The sequence below is a fragment of the Saccopteryx leptura genome, chromosome 1 (genome assembly GCF_036850995.1).
Source record: "Saccopteryx leptura isolate mSacLep1 chromosome 1, mSacLep1_pri_phased_curated, whole genome shotgun sequence".
Lineage (NCBI taxonomy): Eukaryota > Metazoa > Chordata > Mammalia > Chiroptera > Emballonuridae > Saccopteryx > Saccopteryx leptura.
The window spans coordinates 98,032,715-98,050,852 of NC_089503.1; the positions used below are offsets into that span (position 1 = coordinate 98,032,715).

Here is an 18,138-nt window from a genome sequence, read left to right on the forward strand (position 1 = left end):
ATCTCCGCTCCCCAACACTGTACCTCTGGGTCTGTGGGATCCGGCCCAGGTTCGTCCCGCAGAGATGCCAAGACTGCGAGGCGTGTGGTCAGTGCCAGGCCGGCGGCAGCCGCGACAGTGCAATGGTTCTGGGAAGCGACCGTGGCCGGCTGGTTTCTCTGTGGCAGGGGTCGGGCAGGGTGGAGGAGAAGGCGGGGAGAGGAGCCTACACGGGAGGCCCCCGTCAGCTGCTCCTCCGCCAGGAGGTCCCCCAGGGCTGCACGGCTGGTAGAGGCTGAGCGCTGTTGGTCTGACCGCGGCGACTCTGGCCGTTCCGGTCAGCTTCTACTTGCTGCCTCCTCGGCTAGGCAAGCGGCAGGAGACACCTGTCCCTGCCCCCCTGACCCTTCCCAACACCGGGCTAGGGAGGCCGGCAGTGGCCTGCCGCTGCGAGGGATTCCGGGCCCTGCGGGGGCGGGGGTCTGCGGACGGGGCGGGGCGGGGCGGGGCCGCCGGGCGCTCGGGACCCTGCCCCTCCCCCCTCCTCCTCCCCCCTGACGTCAGCCTCGGCGGTCGCAGGCTCTTACTTGGCGCTTGCCCTCCTCGGGGAAGCATGGGGCTGCCTGCGCTCCTCTGCGCCGTCCTGCTGGCTGCCTGCTGCTGCTGCCGCCGCGCCGCGGGTGAGTGAAGCCGCCGGGGAGCCTGCACCCCGAACGGCGGCAGCTTTGCGCTCCCGCGTGCGCCCTCCTCCCGGGTGTCTGGCACCCGGCGCCTTCTGAGCGCGCCGCTCTCCTCTCAGCCAGTTTGTAGCCCCGGAGTGTTCCCGGAGCTTGGCTGGGGGCGGGGAGGGGGCTGCGCCGGCGCGGGAGGGGCGGGGCCCGCCTCCGGGGCGCGGGGAGCTTTGCTCAGGTGCTCACGCTGGGGCCCGCAGTTGGAGCGGCGGCAGGATGCGCAGCTAGAGCGCATCACCCCCAAATCATGAATTCCGCGTGCGCCTGTTGCTGGTAAAGACAGCTTTCCTAGCTAGAGGGGTCCGCCGAGCCCTCCCTCGCCCTCCTGGGCCTCATGCTAGGCTGGTGGTGAGGGAGAGGGGATGGGCGGCGGCTCCCGTCCAAGCTGGGCGTTGTCGGGGGGGGGGGGGCGGTGTGGGTCACCGAACATCTACCTGGATGACGGGATTATAGGTAGCAGAGACGAGGGATTGAGGGTTCCCAGGGTGGAAGCGCCCCAAATTTGTTACACTTCTGGAAATGGGACCTCATTCAGGTGGGAAGAGCACCCTTACATGAACTTGCTGGGAGCCGGGCGCTCCCAGGTCCACACTGCCCTTGTATGGCCCGCAGCGGTGTCGCATGTTTCTTTTGGCTCCTTCTCCCAGATCGCAGCCGCTGTCCGGCTGGGGAAAGGGAGGGCTAGGCAATACCCAGCTCTCTGGCCTTATGCCCAGTGCCTACAGCGTCCCTGGGGTGACCCGGGTTGCTGCCTCCCAAGCTGACTATATTTCTAGGGAAAGGACTAAGTTAATCTTTATAGCAGCTGCAGGTCCAACCCCACTCTGCACTGCCCTTCTAGATCTGGGGACACAGAATCAGGGACCTGAGGCTTCTGTTGTGTGCTGAAGACCATTCCATCTGTCCTCCTTGTCTGGGAGCCAGACCAGGGCAACAACCCAGAGTTGCTTATGGGATTGAGTGACGTCACCTCCACACAGCAGGCAGCACACTGGCACCACTGATGTCACTCCTGCCCACTTCCTGGCCCTTGTCTTGACCCCTTTGGGAGACTCTGATCCCTCCATATTCACAAGACTTCCTGGATGGGGTCCCCTGAGTATATAGGGTGTTCACAGAGGTGTTGCTTGGGGAGCATGAAAGGGGAGCTTCTAGTTAGGGTTGGACCAGTGGGTCTTGTAGGGGATTTGGGGAGGGATATTTTGGGGGGGAGGTGTAAAGGGTAGAGTAATGATGTCTTCCCCTGGGTGTGGGGACACAAAGAAACCTGTGTGCCCCAGCCTGGCACATGCCTTGCATTCTCACACTGTGAGCTCACTCAGCGAGGAGGGGGCCTGGAAGGAAAGGGGCCTTCCTCTTGGCCCAGAGCCTGGGTTGCCCCTCTCTGCCAGCCTCATCTGGGCGGTTCCTGGCGCTCAGAGGCTCCGCCCCAATGACCAGAGATGACCATCCCAACTGCCTTGAACTAGGAGAGGGCTGGCCCGAGGAGAAGGGCAGAGAGCAGTTGAGGGTTAGAAGAGGACCCTGGAAGTGACAGGAAGAGCAGCTGCAGGGAGAGGGTGTGAAGGGAGGGAATGAGGAGCCGCTGGAGCTGACACACTGCTGTGTGGCCCTCCTCTCACCCCCAGGTGTGCCTGGAGAGGTGGAACAGCTGGAGCCTGAGCTAGTGGAGGTGGAAGTGGGCAGCACAGCCCTACTCAAGTGTGGCCCTTCCCATTCCCAGGGCAACTTCAGCCATGTGGACTGGTTTTCTGTGAGTGATGGGGCTCCACAGAGGGCAGCAGCAGGGGAGGCTTTACCCCCCATGTAGCTCAGAACCCCCACCTCCTCTACTACCTCCCCTAGGTCTACAAGGAGAAGCCGACACTCATCTTCCGTGTGCGCCAGAGCCAAGGTCAGAGCGAACCTGGGGAGTACCAGCACCGACTCAGCCTCCAGGACAAAGGTACTACTTTGGCCCTGGCACATGTCACCCCCCACGATGAACGCATCTACCTGTGCCAGGGCAAGCGCCCTCGATCCCAGGAGCACCGCATCCAGCTCCGTGTTTACAGTGAGTGCCCGATCTATGCCTTGTGGGCAGTGGGGGGTCTGATGCAGTCTGGTCCTATGCGCCTTCCCCGTTTCTTTCCCTTGTAGAAGCTCCAGAGGAACCAAGCATCCAGGCCAATGCCCTGGGCATTTCTGTGAACAGCAAGGAGCCTGAGGAGGTGAGACTTGCCAAGGTGGCCAGGTGGTAGGAGCTAAGGTGGGCTTGGCAGGGTCTCGGAGGCAGGGAGACTCACCCTATCCTTCTTAGGTTGCTACCTGTGTGGGGAGGAATGGGTTCCCCATTCCTCAAGTCATTTGGTACAAGAACGGCCGGCCTCTGAAAGAGCAGAAGAACCGTGAGTATTCCTCTCAGCCCTTCAAAATCATGCTTAAGGCACCACACAGGGCCCACCTCCCATTTTATTTTACTTAAAAAAAAAATACACACATGATACTTGGAAAAGTTTTCATAAGAATTTAAACTGTACAGGAAATCTAGAAGGAAAATTTCATTCCTGCCCCAGATGCAGCCCCTACCCCTACCCCGCCCCAGAACGAATCTCTGCTGTCAATCAGTGTCTATTCTTTCAAGCCTATTTTTCTGTACTTACATTTTTAAGTAAGTCTAAGAATATATAGGCTTTTATTTTTTATTACCTTAATCAGTAGTTCTCAACCAGGAGTGATTCTGCTCCCTGGCCAGGACATTTGGCAATGTCTGTAGATATTTTGGGTTCTCACAAATGGAGGGATGCTACTGGCATCTGGTGGGTAGAGGTCAGGATGCTGCTAAACATCCTACAAGAACCCCATAACAAGAGTTATATGGTCTAAAGTGTCGGCAGTGCCGAGGTTGAGAAACCCTGATCTAGATGGGATTGTATACTATACACTTATACAGTTTTGTTTTTCTTCTGACAGCGAGTCTTGGAAATATTTACAGGTCAGTCTATTTAGGTCGACCGAATTATTTAGCCTGCTACTCAGGATTCCCATTCATTCCCATGTTAGTGGACATCCATTTCTTTTTTCCATCCTTGGAGCATTGTTTGCACACATCTTTGTATGTGTATCCATGTGTGTTTGTCTTGGGTAGATAAAGAGCAGCAAAATTGCTAGGTCGAAGGGTTGCAGTTTGTCGTTTGTACCTGGCTGGCCTTCTGCAGGTGATAACGGTCCCTCTAGTTCTCCTCTACCAACTCCTGCTGAGACCATGGGTGGGTTGGAGGCAGGGCTGAAGCCAAGCCCTTCTCCCTGCTTCCTCCCTGCCCAGGGGTCCACATTCAGTCATCCCAGATTGTGGAGTCAAGTGGTCTGTATACCTTGCGGAGTGTTCTGAAGGCACAGCTGCTTAAGGAGGACAAAGATGCCCAGTTTTATTGTGAGCTTAATTACCGGCTGCCCAGTGGAAACCACATGAAGGAATCCAAGGAAGTCACTGTCCCTGTTTTCTGTGAGTACTGACCAACGGGTTGGGGCTACGCTTGGAGGAGGCTCCTGCTAGCCTCTCCCCACCCAGTGCGGGCAGTATGGCTGAGAGCTTCCCCGTTTACTGTGCAGATCCAGCGGAGAAGGTATGGTTGGAAGTGGAGCCTGTGGGAATGCTGAAGGAAGGGGACCGTGTGGAAATCAGGTGTTTGGCTGATGGCAACCCCCCACCCCACTTCAGCATCAGCAAGCAGGTGCAGAGGACTTCATGCTGGGTGTAGACAGGGAGATAAGAGGGGCTGGAGGTGCACTCTGCTCACCTCTTCATCCTCTCCCAGAACCCCAGCACCAGGGAGGTGGTGGAGGAGACAGTCAATGACGACGGGGTCCTGGTCCTGGAGCCTGCCCAGAAGGAGCACAGCGGGCTCTACGAATGTCAGGGCCTGGACCTAGAAACCACGGCATCGCTGTTGAGTGACCAACGGGAGCTGCTGGTGAACTGTGAGGGGCTGGGGGTCTAGGACAAGGGGACCAGGCTGGGGCAAGAGGGAATCTGCCCCCATGTCCCATACACTGACACTGTTGCTGTGTTCCCAGATGTGTCTGATGTCCGGGTGAGCCCCATGGCCCCTGAAAGCCAAGAAGGCAGCAGCCTCACCTTGACTTGTGAAGCAGAGAGTAACCAGGCCCTCGAGTTCCAGTGGCTGAGAGAAAAGGTACCCAGGCAGCCCTGGGGCTGTGGGCAAGGGGCGGTGGGGTGGCCTCTGACACATCTCTCACCCCAGACAGGAGAGGTGCTGGAAAAGGGACCTGTACTTCAATTAAACAACCTGAAGCGGGACGCAGGGGGAGGTTACTGCTGCATGGCATCTGTGCCCAGCGTACCAGGCCTGAACCGCACACAGTTGGTCAACGTGGCTATTTTTGGTGAGGCCCCCAGGGCAGAGATCAGGTGGCCCCTTGAAGGTACCCCAAGTTGGGTGTTTCAAGCTCTTTGAGGACAAAAAGCCGCTCACTGGCCTAGAGTGCTCTGTGGGGAGAGGGAGGTAGGCTAGCAGAGGTCGTTGACGTACCCTGCCCCTTGCCTCTCCAGGGTCCCCGTGGATGGTGGTGAAGAAGAGGAAGGTGTGGGTGCAGGAGAACACAATGGTGAATCTGACTTGTGAAGCGTCAGGATATCCTCGGCCCACCATCTCCTGGAGCATCGGCGGCATGGTGAGCAGGCACAGGGCATCTTCCTGTGCTCTCGTCCATCCCTGCCCAGGCTTTGCTGCCATGACAGGATGTCCTCCCCATCCCCTAGCTGTGGCTCTTTCCTCATAGGCAAGTGAACAAGACCAAGGTCCACAGAGTGTGCTGAGCATCATGAATGTCCTTGTGACTCCAGAACTGTTGGGGACTGGTGCTGAGTGTGTGGCTTCCAACTCCCTGGGCAAAAACACCACTGTCATTTTCTTGGAGCTGGGTAAGGGCCTTGCCGGCAGCGTATGCCTAGAGCCACGCCCAGTCATGGGCACCAGCTTCTGCTTTTCCTAAGCCCTGTCCCAATCCATTTAATTGCTCTCCCAGCAGCCTCCAACAGAACCACTGGTCCCATCACCTCCACTGTCAGTCCACATGCCAGAGCCAACAGCACCTCTACAGGTAAGCAGGGCCTGGCCCAAGAACAGGGCTGTACCAGGGCATCCTCATTCCACCCTGACGACCCTGGGAAGTCCTGTCCAGGAAGGTAAGCATGGCCCTTGGTTGAGTGGGGCAGTGATGGAAATGTGGCCCCAGTAACTACAAGTGTCTTTGTGGGACAGAGAAAAAGCTGCCAGAGCCCCAAAGCAAGGGTGTGGTCATCGTGGCTGTGACTGTGTGCCTCCTGGTCCTGGCTGTGCTGGGTGCTGTCCTCTATTTCTTCTACAAGAAGGGCAAGCTGCCTTGTGGGCGGTCAGGCAAACAAGAGATGTAAGCGTGGCTCCTAGCACCCTGCCCCTGCCCCCATCTTGTGTTACCCAGCTTGCTGCTTCCTCAGGATGTTCCCTGACCTTCCCCAGCACCCACGCCCCTTAGGAGCAGGAGTGGGACGCTGGGTCTGAGTGCTCCCTACTTTACTGCCCACTACCAAGCTTCCATCAGTCACATTTTCTCCCTTCCACTCATTACCTGTTTCCCTTACTTGCGCCGGCCCCAGAGCACCAAAGAGCCCATCACCTAGCCCAGCATCTTTCCCGAGGGCCCTGTCCTTCCCTTGCCCGAGTTGCCAACCTCTTGCCTCCCTTCCTCCTCCCAGAACACTGCCCCCATCTCATAAGAGCGAATATGTAGTTGAAGTTAAGTCAGATAAGCTCCCAGAAGAGATGGGCCTCCTACAAGGGAGCAACGGTGACAAGAGGGCTCCAGGAGACCAGGTAGGAGGCAGTTCCTATGGCCAGTGCCTGACACAGCTTCAGGGATTGGGAACATCAGGGGCTAATGGTTCTCATTTCCCCTGAACACTAACTTCGATCCTTCACTCTCCTCTGCTGGAGATTGGGAGCAGACTGCACCTTACCCTCCTAACACTCTTCACAGATGGTAGAGCCAGGCAAGTGGCTGAGGGACCCTGGGCAGGGTAGCTTCCAGGACTGAGAGCAAAGACCCACCCCATCACCACCACCATTCCCTGAACACTACTTGTGGCTCAGGTCACAAGGTGTGACATGTGGCCCAGTCTGACTTAGGGGCCTGAACTCCCCTTCCCTGCCCTGCAGTACCCACCCTGCTTCCTCCCTCTAGGCTGCTCCACCTAGTTCATCAGCTTTGGCTTCAGTACCTCTTCCCTTGTGCTCACACCCTGAACTCTGGTCACTATCTCCACCTTCCCCTTACTTTCCCCATTTTTAGGGAGAGAAATACATCGATCTGAGGCACTAGCCACCGAATCATACCGAGTTCTTCCTGCCTGGACTTGTCCTGCTCCCTGCTCACCCTCGTCCCCAGCACTCTGGATGGTCACCAAAGCCTCTAAAGTGAACCCCTGCTCCAGCTCACCTGCAGACCCCCTTTCAGAGGGCCTATGGGCTAGGACCAGAGCCATCCTGAGAAGGACCTCACATGGCCTGGAGGCCCCTCCTCAGGGACCACTCCAATCCTGTCTCAATGTGTTGAGTGACATTCACCCCAAATTGGGCCTCAGTATTCCAGGAGTGGGTTGGAATTTCTTGCAGAACGTATGTTTTCTCTTTACACGTAATATGGATGTAAATACCTATCTTCTGCCAGCAGTTATTGAGTTAAGTAGCCTATTTATCCTGCCCCAAAGTTGGCTTTGTAATTCAGTTGTATCGCTGAAGTGAGGATGCACTAAGCCCAGACCCCTTCTCCGTCAGGGAAGTACATGTGCACAGCAGTTCTGGAGAGTTCCCTGCAGTATCTAGAAGCAGCTGCCTGCCTGCCTGCCTGCCTCTGGAGTCCCTTTTGTAACACTTCTTTCTTTGGGTACAAGCCAGGAACTGGTGGCATGCCTTACAAGACTTCTGATTCTATACTGCTCACAAAAATTAGGGGTATTTCAAAATGAATATGAAGCGATAAAATATCCCCTAATACTTCATCGTCCTTGCAGTGAGGAAGCTGCGCGGTGTTTCCCAGAGTTAAGGCCCCTGGGTTCAGGCCTCTATATTCATCATAAGGCTGAAAGGTGAGAGTAGGGGACAGAGATGTGGTCCATATGGTCCTTTAAGGGGATCAAGGTTCTAGTTATACTAGCACCAAACTTATACAAACTGAACTAACGGACCCTATATCCTGAAAGAAGGGCCCTAATGGGAGGATGATACTTTAGGGATGAGAAATGGGCCTGGCCAGAGCTTGGGGCATATATGTGTATTTGTGTGTGTGCATGTGTGGTTATTAGGTTGAGTGTAAATTTGCAAATTGTTTCCTTTACACACATACACACACACACACACACACACACACACAGCTTAGGTTGAGTGTAAATTTGCAAATTGTTTCCTTTACACACATACACACACACACACACACACACACACACACACACACACACACACACACACAGCTTAACTGTCCCAGAAATCTTACACTGCTTTTTATTCATTACGGACACAGCAGCCTGGGGCCTCTGGAATTGGAACTGTACCAGAAGGAACACAAAACCCTTTGTAGCTGGCAGCAGAGACTGGCTCTAGCTCCACCAGCGGACAGCCTCCCTACCTAATGCTTAGCAGCACAGCAGCCCCACTCTAGCGGCCTGCAGGGCCTGGCAGGCTACTAAAAAGGAGCTTTTGCCCTTTTCCCACTCTTTCCTGTCACTTAGACTTGCCCGTGAAGTAGTGCAGACTTGCTGTGATAAGTGGGCCCACAGTTACCCCATGTATCACACCTCCATCCCTACAAAAGAGCAAGGACTCCAGTCTGCTACAACAAAAGAAACTTTATTTAAAAATATTTTTTACAGACATGGGTGCTTGAAAAAGCTCTTTAGTAAACTGTATATAAATGAAAAAAATTAATAAATAACATTAGTATAACAGACCTCTAAACATTAATACATTGGCAAAACACAAGGGACTGAAAATGAATCTTAAAGCTCTGCTATTCTCTGTAAGAGTATTTATCTTCTGTTTTTATTCTCTACATGTGAGAATGATTAAATACTACTAATATAAATTTTTTATATTAATGACACATTTTTAAAATAGGCAACAAAAATCTCATCTAAGTTTTCCTGTTTATTTTTTAACACTGATACACAGACAGACTTTACTCTGGAGAAAGCGGCAAGCCCTCTCCAGCCCCACCCAGACCAAGAATGTTTAGTCCCAAACATGGAGGACTATAGAAAGAACTGTTTCTGTCTCCAAATTCTTTATTTGTTAAAGGCAGGGAAAAACTGAGAAAAGGGAAAGAGATATGCAAAATGCCATTATATATATAGAAAACAATTTTCTCCCACCCCCCTTGTGAAACCTAGTGGCCACAATGCTGAGGACAGGCTTCTGGTACATATATGGTTCTTGCCGCCTTTCCCAGGGGAAAATGACCTCATAGAGGGCACTAGCTGCTTAATGCCATTAAGTCTGAAGTCTTCACATGAACAGGAGGGGGCAGGAGGTCTAGGCCAGTTCAGGATCCACCAAGAAGACAAAAACCCACCCCTTCTCCAGAGAGTCCGTATGACACTTCCATGCAGCCAGGTCATTAACAGGATCAAGAAGGCTAAAACATTGAAAGGGTCCATAGTATACCTGGAAATCGTAGACACTGTCTCTTCTTGTTTGAGACAGCAGTCAACCTGATAACTAAGATTCTGATTGATCCCAGAGTACAATGTTTATTTCTTGTAAGCATCATGGTAAGGAAAAGGGACCACTGACATGCTGCACCCGTGTGTCATCTCCAGCCACACAGACACTTCCTCTCCCACCATAGGGACTAGTGACACTCAAGGTAGAGGAGATTGCTAAGACTCTGGTATTTCCATATTAAGATCTAAAATGCAGCCTGGGATACAGTACTGCCTTAGAAAGGCACAAAATGTTTGGCTTGCTTTTTTTTTTCAGTGTGCTAAAAATTGTTTTGTTTTGAATAAAGGAAAAAAAGATATATAAGATTTAAAAATCCCAAGTTACCACAGCCAGAAAGCAGATGTCAGAGGTACTTCACAGCTGCCACGGCCCAACCACGTTTCAGCAGGTCAAGGCCAAGACACTAAAACAATGCTGAGAAGGGTAGGCCAAGAGGCATCTACTCTCATGGGCATTGCGCCTGCAGGCTTACTCACCCAGGCAGCAAAAGAGGCCAAGGAAGAGAAAACACGTGTTCTACAGACTCGTAAGTCACTCTCTGCCTCCTCAGTTTCCAGATAGCCAGAAGAATGGCTACCTCCCCAGTCATAACAGGGTTAGAGGTGAGGAGAAAGGGCCTGAGCATTTAGTTGCACATAGCATGTGTTGAGCAAGTGTCCTCTGGCTTCCAGTCTAGTGCAGGGGTAGAAGGAGAACTTGTAAGAGGCAAAGGGGGAGGTGCCTCTCACTTTAGTTTTTGGGGTGAATCAAGAATAAGGGGCCAGGTAATCAGAACTCTAACAATAGGTTTAGTGGCAGAATCAGCTCTGAGGTTGGCTTTCAACCTTTGCTCAGTACAACAGGGAGTGGTCCTCCACATTTCCCCCAAGCACTGTACAAGGGAAGGGACAGCACTCCCCATCTGACTATGAATGGGCCTCCACATAGCGCTTGCTCACCCGCTTCCCTACCTCTTACTCTTGTGCTATTTTCCAGAACCAAGGAACATGGAACTCCCCTCCAAAACCAGCCCAGATTTCCTAGGACACTGAAGGCACATGGCACTGCTACCCTTCTTAATTCTGGAGCCCAGAATAGGACATCAAATATAAAATCTGACAATCCTTAATTATGTGCCTCAATGTATATCTTTGGATTATTAGGTTACTTCTGTGTATATTTAACAACTCCAATAGTTTTAAAAAGTTATAATTATGGAATGCCTTAATAACAAAGGACAGGCTCCATGTTGAGAAGTAAGATCAAAAGATTCAGGCAAGTAGAAGCACAGTTGTTTTTGTTGTTCTTTTTTGAATAAAGGTTTTAATACAGGACTACAAAGAAAGCAACTGGACAGGGAAGGTGAAGGTATCCCTCTAAAGAGCTCTCAGTAAAAACTCCATTTTAAACTGGAATCTACATGTAATTTATACCGTGGCAACTCCCAATTATCATATATCCTTACTGGCTGCAGCAAAGCCGTTTTTGAGGCACCTAGGGAGGCCTGCCTAAGATTACTAAGGAGGTCCCCCATATAGGAAAGATCAGACAAATGAGTGGGGAGGAAGGTGCGGAGGGATGCAGGCCATAGAATGGATACATTTTCAGTGCTGAAACTGAAAGACACTACGTAACTACAGTGGGATTTGTAGTCTGCTTTCTAATATGAAAGGGGGCTAGAAAACCTGAGATTGAATGAGGGCTAAGAAATGTCACCCTAAGGACAGACTGGCTCCAAAACAGATGAAACTGGTCCTAAAGAGAGAGAAGAAATCTTGGAGACCAAGACTCATAAAAGGAAGAAAAATAGGAAATAAAGAAGACAGCAATATGAATTGATTTAAACCTAAGAATTTCCTTGATGTCCCAAAGCCCCACAGCTGCCTCTTCTCTCTCAAAAAAGCCGGATGACAGCATGTTGCCACTAAAGTGTTTTTAGGGTATCTATCTCATACATACCCCTTGTCTGAGAACCCCTCTACCACCCCACTGAAGGAGCATGCACTGGGTGCCAATGATGACTGGTCGGGGTAGATACCCAACCAGTGTGCTAGGGTGATCCCATTCTTTCTTGAGAATATTAATAAAGAGGCACCAGGAATCTGTTCATGGTGATCTCTAGAGCTGGGAGGTCAAGTGGACTTGAGGGTTGGAGTTTCTATTTTGGGGCCATGTATGCCAATAAACAGCCTGACATGCAGGATAAAGGGCTAGGTGTTCTGGTTCCAGCTCCATGCAAGTGTCAACTGTACTTCCTATCGTGGGTGCAGTGAAATACCCTGTATCCTAGGCTCCCTCCTTCATTTAGCGTGGAAACTTATGTTTCTTGCATCCAAAGGATTCCCAAACAGGACTGAAAAATACAACCTGACCTTCTTCCATGTATTAAATGGCCATAGACTGCTAATGTAGATTGAGTTTGAATTAGTAACAGTAATGCTTTATGTTGAATTAGAATACTTTAGAATGAATTTCTAAAGCCTGAAAAGTCTAGGAGAATGATGATGTATTGATTTTAACGCTAAGTTCTAGGGTCTCTAAGCTCCCTACCTCAAGAAACAAATGCTGACATTTCTGAGAACTCACTGCATTTCGTCTATTTAACTGCCTGACTCAAGAAGCCAAACAACTGGTTGAAGATCAGGACTCAAAGACAAGCGCCCATTCCTCTCCCATACCTTCAGCCATTCTAAGACACAGGATTAGCTGTAGAGATTGTTGAAGGGTTGAAAAATTCCAAACAGAAAGGAAGATGGTGACAGACTCCAGAAAACTATTAAGGAAACTTCCCAACAGGGGAGATTAGGGATACAGCAGCTCAGTAAAAGAAGAAGGAAGGCACTAGATTGGAAAGGGAGCTGTAGGCAGATGCTTTGCTTAAACATTTAAATGCCCAATTGTGCAACTCTGAGCCAACATAACCCTCAACCCACCACACAGACTCCACTTCAAATACATTAAAACGGGGGATATCCATGAGACTTACACTCAGAAATCTCCCAGACATTATCAAGGCTAGAGGAAGACAATAGGGAATAATGGGAGAGTCTTGAACCCATGTTAACCAGGACCGCTTTAAAAGGAAATATAAAAGATCTGTGAATAAAAACTATACAATCTTATTGGGAAGGGCTATTTTAGGGCTAAATGCAAGTGCTAGGCAGCCCAAGTACAACCCCCAACACCAGTATATCCCCACATAGTGGCAAGAAGAACAGCGCCGACACTGTGGGCATACGGTAACCACTCGTAAAGGTGCGCTGAACACACACACACTGGTAAACAGCCAGGTCAATGGTCACAACACTGTTCTTCCATGGGCAGAGTCAGAAAGAACATGGTAAGAAGGGAGACTTCTAAACAGTTGGGAAGAAGACCTGTAAGCCTCTGACTTTGATGTGAGGTAGGATAAGATTCTGCATCAACACCATTGCTATCACCCACAAAAAGGTGTAGATCCTTAATGCATGTGTGAATGTTGCCAAGAGAGTAAATCTTAAAAGTTCTCATCACAAGAAAAAATTTTTTGTAACTTTGTATGGTGATGGATGCTCAGTAAACTTATGAACTTATTGTGGTGATCACTTTGCAGTGTACTGGATACAAATATCAAATCATTGCACTGTACACCAGAAATTAAGGTTATATAATTATACCTCAATTAAAAAAATTTTTCTTTTAAGGTCTAGAGCTGGTTAATAGTGCCTTAAAGGGAACATACAGCTGAGTCCCTACTTTGCAAGCAAATTTATAAAAATTCATTTATAAATTTGCTGTTTGTACCATAAAATATATTTTACTTTTCTATAGAATAAATACTTCAAGTATGAACAAGAGCAACCCCCTAAAGAGATTTTTTTTTAAATCCACAAAACAACAAAATGATACATCCTGGGCCCTGGTGTTGAAAGTCTGTAAAAGAGAGAACAGCCTGACCAGGCAGTGGCGCAGTGGATAAAGCGTCGGACTGGGATGCAGAGGACCCAGGTTCGAGACCCTGAGGTCGCCCGCTTGAGCGTGGGCTCACCAGCTTGAGCACCAGGAGGCTGGCTTGAGTGTTGGATTATAGACATGATGACCTCATGGTCACTGACTTGAGTCCAAAGGTCGCTGTAAAGCCCAAGGTCACTGGATTGAGCAAGGGGACACTAGCTCTGCTATAGCACCCCCCCCCCCCATCAAGGCACATATGAGAAAACTATCAACGAACAACTATGGAGCTGCAATAAAGAATTGATGCTTCTCATCTCTCTCCCTTCCTGTCTGTCCCTATCTGTCCCTCTCTGTCACAAAAAAAAAAAAAGACAAGATTGCAGGACATCTGGAGAGAGGCTCAGGGAAGAGAGGGCTAGTGGGAGAGAATGACTGCCCACTGTTTACACAAAGCATAACCAATGAATGCTGAGATGATCAGCTGCCCAATCTACTAGTGATTTATAGGGAGGTATATCACAGAGCTCACAGATTTTCCACTATACGACCCCTACGCTTTAATGGGATGTGACAGAGGCAGGTGACTGCGAGCGCTGCACAGAGGCCACCAATTAACGTGCTGGGCTGTGTGTAAACAAGCCAGGAAAGCAGGAGGCTGGGTTGAACAGAATCACCTAGTATATTTAAGATATAGGGAAACATCAAAATGGTTTTTCCCATATCCACCTGATAGTTAACAGAGAAGGAATCACTTATGATAGGAAAAAAAAAAAAAAGGAAAGAGTGCCAAAAATGGCAAAATTCACAATAAAGGCTGCTTATAAAAGGGCAATCTTAGTTAAATTCAGAGTAGAGCTAGAGAGTTAAAATTTGTCATATAAATAAAGTTTGAAGAACAAGTTATTAGAATCTTAGTCAAAGGAAATTTTAAGAAATTAAAATTAGCCCTGGCCAGTTGGCTCAGTGGACAGAGTGTCGGCTCAGCATGCAGACGTCCTAGGTTCAATCCCTGGTCAGAGCACACAAAAGAAGCGACCATCTGCTTCTCTCCCCTCCCTTTCCCCCTTCTCTCCCACTTCTCCTCCTACAGCCAGTGGCTTGGTTGGTCTGAGTGTCGGCCCTGGGTGCTGAGGATAGCTTAGTTGACTCAAGCATTGGCCCCAGACGGGGGTTGCCAGGTAGATCCTGGTTGGGGCACATGCAGGAGTCTGTCTCTCTATCTCCCCTCCTCTCACTTAAAAAAATATATAAAGAAAAAAAAGTTTTAGAAATATCCTAAAAACAAGAGCCATATGAAAACTTTCCTGAGGCTTGCCTGACAATCTCAGGCATGGGCCAAGGCGAGCCCTCAGGGCACCCAGTCAAAGAGAAAACCCCTCACAGAGTGGTCTAAAACCCTGAATGCCTACAGATACACAGCTGACAAGCTAATGACCACTCCAATCAATGGTACACATATTCAACACAAGAATCTGGCAAGCCGGTTCAGGAAGGACTCAGAAAGCTACAAAAGTACTCCACTGGTTAAAAAAAAAAAAAAAAAAAGAATGAACTTGCCCTTAGCCTATATAAACAAGGACATAATCTCCAAATATGATGATTTTGGAGGCACTTGGAAAAGGCAAAAGATATCCAGAACCAGGGCTTTGGTGTCTTGATATATCTTCAGACTATGCACATTATCTACAGACAAGGAAATTCCAGTGTGGACAGGCATGAAACCTGCTGCCATTTTTTTAGCTTTTTGTCTAGGCCTTCAATATCTCAACAAAATACAAAACTAGCACTGGCCAGGTGGCTCAGTGGGTAAAGCATCCTGCAGCTCTGAGACTGCAAGTTGGATCCCCAGTCAGAGCACATACAAGAAGCAATGAGTACACAACTATATGGAACAGCTAAGCGGAACAATAAATTGCTGCTTCTCTCTCCCCCTATTCCCCTCTCTGCCCCCCCCCCAAATCAATGAAAAAATTAACAAAAAAAATCAAACAAACAAACAAAATGTTACCACAAATGAAACACTATTCTGGCTTTTAGAAGGAGATGCCAAGTTACTGTTTCCTACTGACTGCCACTTTCCTCTGCCCCCTCCACCCCAATTTAGGACTTCCCACACCTGATGATATAGAGGAGACACTGGATGACCATGGCAACCCAACAAAGAGGCCTGCACTGTCTACCATGAGAATGAAAATGGCTAAGAGGACAAAACCAAAAGATCTATGAATAGCTGAAAGTCAAGAGAAGAGTTAGAAAATGTTTTAGTTACAAAGATGACAATGCGAAAGAGACCTAAAGACAGTCGTTTCTGTCTAGATCTAAGAAAAGAGCATGATTTAGATTCTCAGAAGGGTAGATTATTCGAAAAGCAGGTTTGCTTCTGATTAAGGAAGAAGGTTACGCAGTACTAGGGAAGTCAGCAAAAGACTCTGGGCAGAGAATGACCTGAACTCAAGGGATCATCCGGCAGTATCTACAAAAACTAATGGTGTTCTCCGCACTGAACTCTGAATTTGCTTTAGGAAACTGCAAATACACAAACTGCCTGGCTGTTCACATACTGTCTCTGACTACAGTAAAGTAATTTATTACACTAACTGATGTCTAACTGCTGTGGGGAATGCGGTCATTAAAGTGTACATAGGACCTAAAATGAAGAGGAAAGGAGGAAATGCTACATTCCCAAAGCCACAGGCACAAGAGAACACCAAGTTGTAGAGAGGCACCAGTGCAGGATTGGTGCTAACTATCAGCAAAATGCTGTGCTACTAGGGATGGCACCCCCATTCCTAAAGGGCAAAGAAAAAAATCACTTCTGAAAATATAACGAGGCTCATGTTCAAAGGGAGATACCCATATAAACTGGAATTCATTCACTGGGAGGAAAAATTGAACAGATAAATCCTTATTGTCTATTTAATGCATTTTATAGATAACAAGGTAAAGAGCATGTGAATGAAGCTTCCTGAAAGCTTCATGGCATTCAGGCCAGAAAGCCATGCTGGAAACAAATGTTCTTCCCTTCCCATTAAGTAGAAAAATTCTCATGACTTACATCAGACACACACAGACACCTGGCACCAAGGCAACTAACTCCCACAGACTATTTTCTGGAAAGAGCATGGAATGTATTTGAAGGCCTCTATCTCAAATAAGTCATTATGTAGTTATGATAATTAAAACATCGTAATTTAATTGATTCAGTGTTCCTATAGGAACAGTGCTTTGGAGTGACTAGTGTTAGCTGCTAGAATCAAACAGTACTTTTTACCCCCACCTGTCTACCAAACCAACCAACAAACACCATCACTTAATAAAGAACATCCTAATAGTCACTTGGCTTCAGTAAGGCTGGTCTTAACAGCCAACTGCCAATGAGAGACACCAAGGAGGAGAAGGAAAGAGGAAACAGGAAAGGACAGAGGGAGGGTATTCTAAAAATATAAGACTTTAGCTATGCATTTGAAAATCCTAGCCAGGGGAGTGCTGAAGCTGTAACACACACTGGGGTTTGGTATAACACCACAGTATGTGGATGTTTTAAAAAGATTCCTTCCTAAACCTCTTGTGCTAATTTTCCCTGCCTGGAATTAACACAGACAGCAGGTTAATCTTATAATCACAGGACATACACAACCACAGGCAGACACACATACACTACCACATTCTTAACCCAGGAGTCTTAAGTGCTCAACTAGGATTGAGAGCACAATACCTCTCTTACTGTTTTATGGACTGTTCCCCAGATAGGTTACCATTTTTAAAAATCAAAACACTCTCTCTACATAGGGTTGAAAGACACTTTCAAATGCACTCCCAAAACAAATAAAATAATAAAACATACTAGCTGGTCCATTTTCATTCCACTGCTTTGAAATCTTGGAACCACAGATGTGATGTCCCACAGACAGGACTAAACTTCACTGTGAAGTCTCCAAGAGACCGCCTGCTCTTTAGGAGATCCTTGAGCAGGGCTCCTGGCCCACTGGTCCTCAAGCTGAGCAGGGAGATGGTGCGCTAGGTGGCAACATGGGCAGGAGAAGAAATAGAAACAAATTCCCGGAGGATATTTTTGGCCATTTCAATGTTATTGTGGGCAATGACCAGAGCTTTCTGAATGTCCTGGTAGGAGTAGCCCTGACTCATGAGGTTCTCAATCTCACTGGAGAGCTGCGGTGAGGTGAAGGCAGCAGAGGCAGCCACGGCACCTTGCTGACAGCTGCTTGCTTTGCGTTCAGAGTTGATTCTCCGGGGGAAGGGCTTGGGAGGCCTCTCGGGAACTTGGGAACCCTCAGTTAAGTCTAGAAGAAGTAGGAAAGAAAATATTTGCAAATTAGGGGAGAAATCCTCATTTAATGGCAGTAATAACAAGATGCTAATATTAAAATACTACTGGCCTACTATCAATTGGGAACATAAGCTCTTCAGTCAAAAGGCTGGGCTTGGCCCTGGCCTGTTGGCTCAGTGGTAGAACATCGACCTGGCGTGCAGAAGTCCCGGGTCCGATTCCCGGCCAGGGCACATAGGAGAAGCGCCCATCTGCTTCTCCACCCCTCCCCCCCCCCTTCCTCTCTGTCTCTCTCTTCCCCTCCCGCAGCCGAGGCTCCATTGGAGCAAAGATGGCCCGGGCGCTGGGGATGGCTCCTTGGCCTCTGCCCCAGGCGCTAGAGTGGCTCTGGTCGCAACAGAGCAACGCCCCAGATGGCAGAGCATCGCCCCCTGGTGGGCAGAGCGTCACCCCCTGGTGGGCGTGCCGGGTG

General features: G+C 49.2%; 2 protein-coding genes across 7 annotated transcripts in view; one reads left to right on the forward strand and one right to left on the reverse strand.

Moving 5' to 3' along the window:
* Positions 1–545: 545 nt before the first annotated feature.
* MCAM (melanoma cell adhesion molecule) lies at positions 546–7,411 on the forward strand. 3 transcript variants are annotated; one of them, XM_066371738.1, is made up of 16 exons: positions 546–659; positions 2,339–2,463; positions 2,556–2,763; positions 2,850–2,920; positions 3,010–3,097; positions 4,015–4,194; positions 4,302–4,423; positions 4,508–4,670; positions 4,767–4,885; positions 4,955–5,096; positions 5,263–5,384; positions 5,493–5,634; positions 5,739–5,813; positions 5,975–6,122; positions 6,448–6,565; positions 7,041–7,411. In XM_066371738.1, exons 1-16 carry the CDS (start codon positions 593–595, stop codon positions 7,068–7,070), a joined length of 1,920 nt encoding a protein of 639 aa, XP_066227835.1. In that variant the 5' UTR covers positions 546–592; the 3' UTR covers positions 7,071–7,411. The 3 variants fall into 3 exon arrangements, with proteins under 3 accessions (XP_066227835.1, XP_066227840.1, XP_066227842.1); XM_066371743.1 differs by having other exon boundaries at positions 5,742–5,813; XM_066371745.1 differs by lacking the exon at positions 6,448–6,565.
* Positions 7,412–8,574: 1,163 nt separating this feature from the next.
* CBL (Cbl proto-oncogene) overlaps positions 8,575–18,138 on the reverse strand; it is a 126,635-nt gene continuing 117,071 nt past the window's right edge. For all 4 annotated transcript variants that reach the window (XM_066371719.1, XM_066371724.1, XM_066371729.1 and 1 more), the window contains one exon: positions 8,575–17,679. In XM_066371719.1, the coding sequence (XP_066227816.1) occupies positions 17,396–17,679 (284 nt within the window). In that variant the 3' untranslated portion in view covers positions 8,575–17,395. The remainder of the gene's footprint in view (positions 17,680–18,138) is intronic.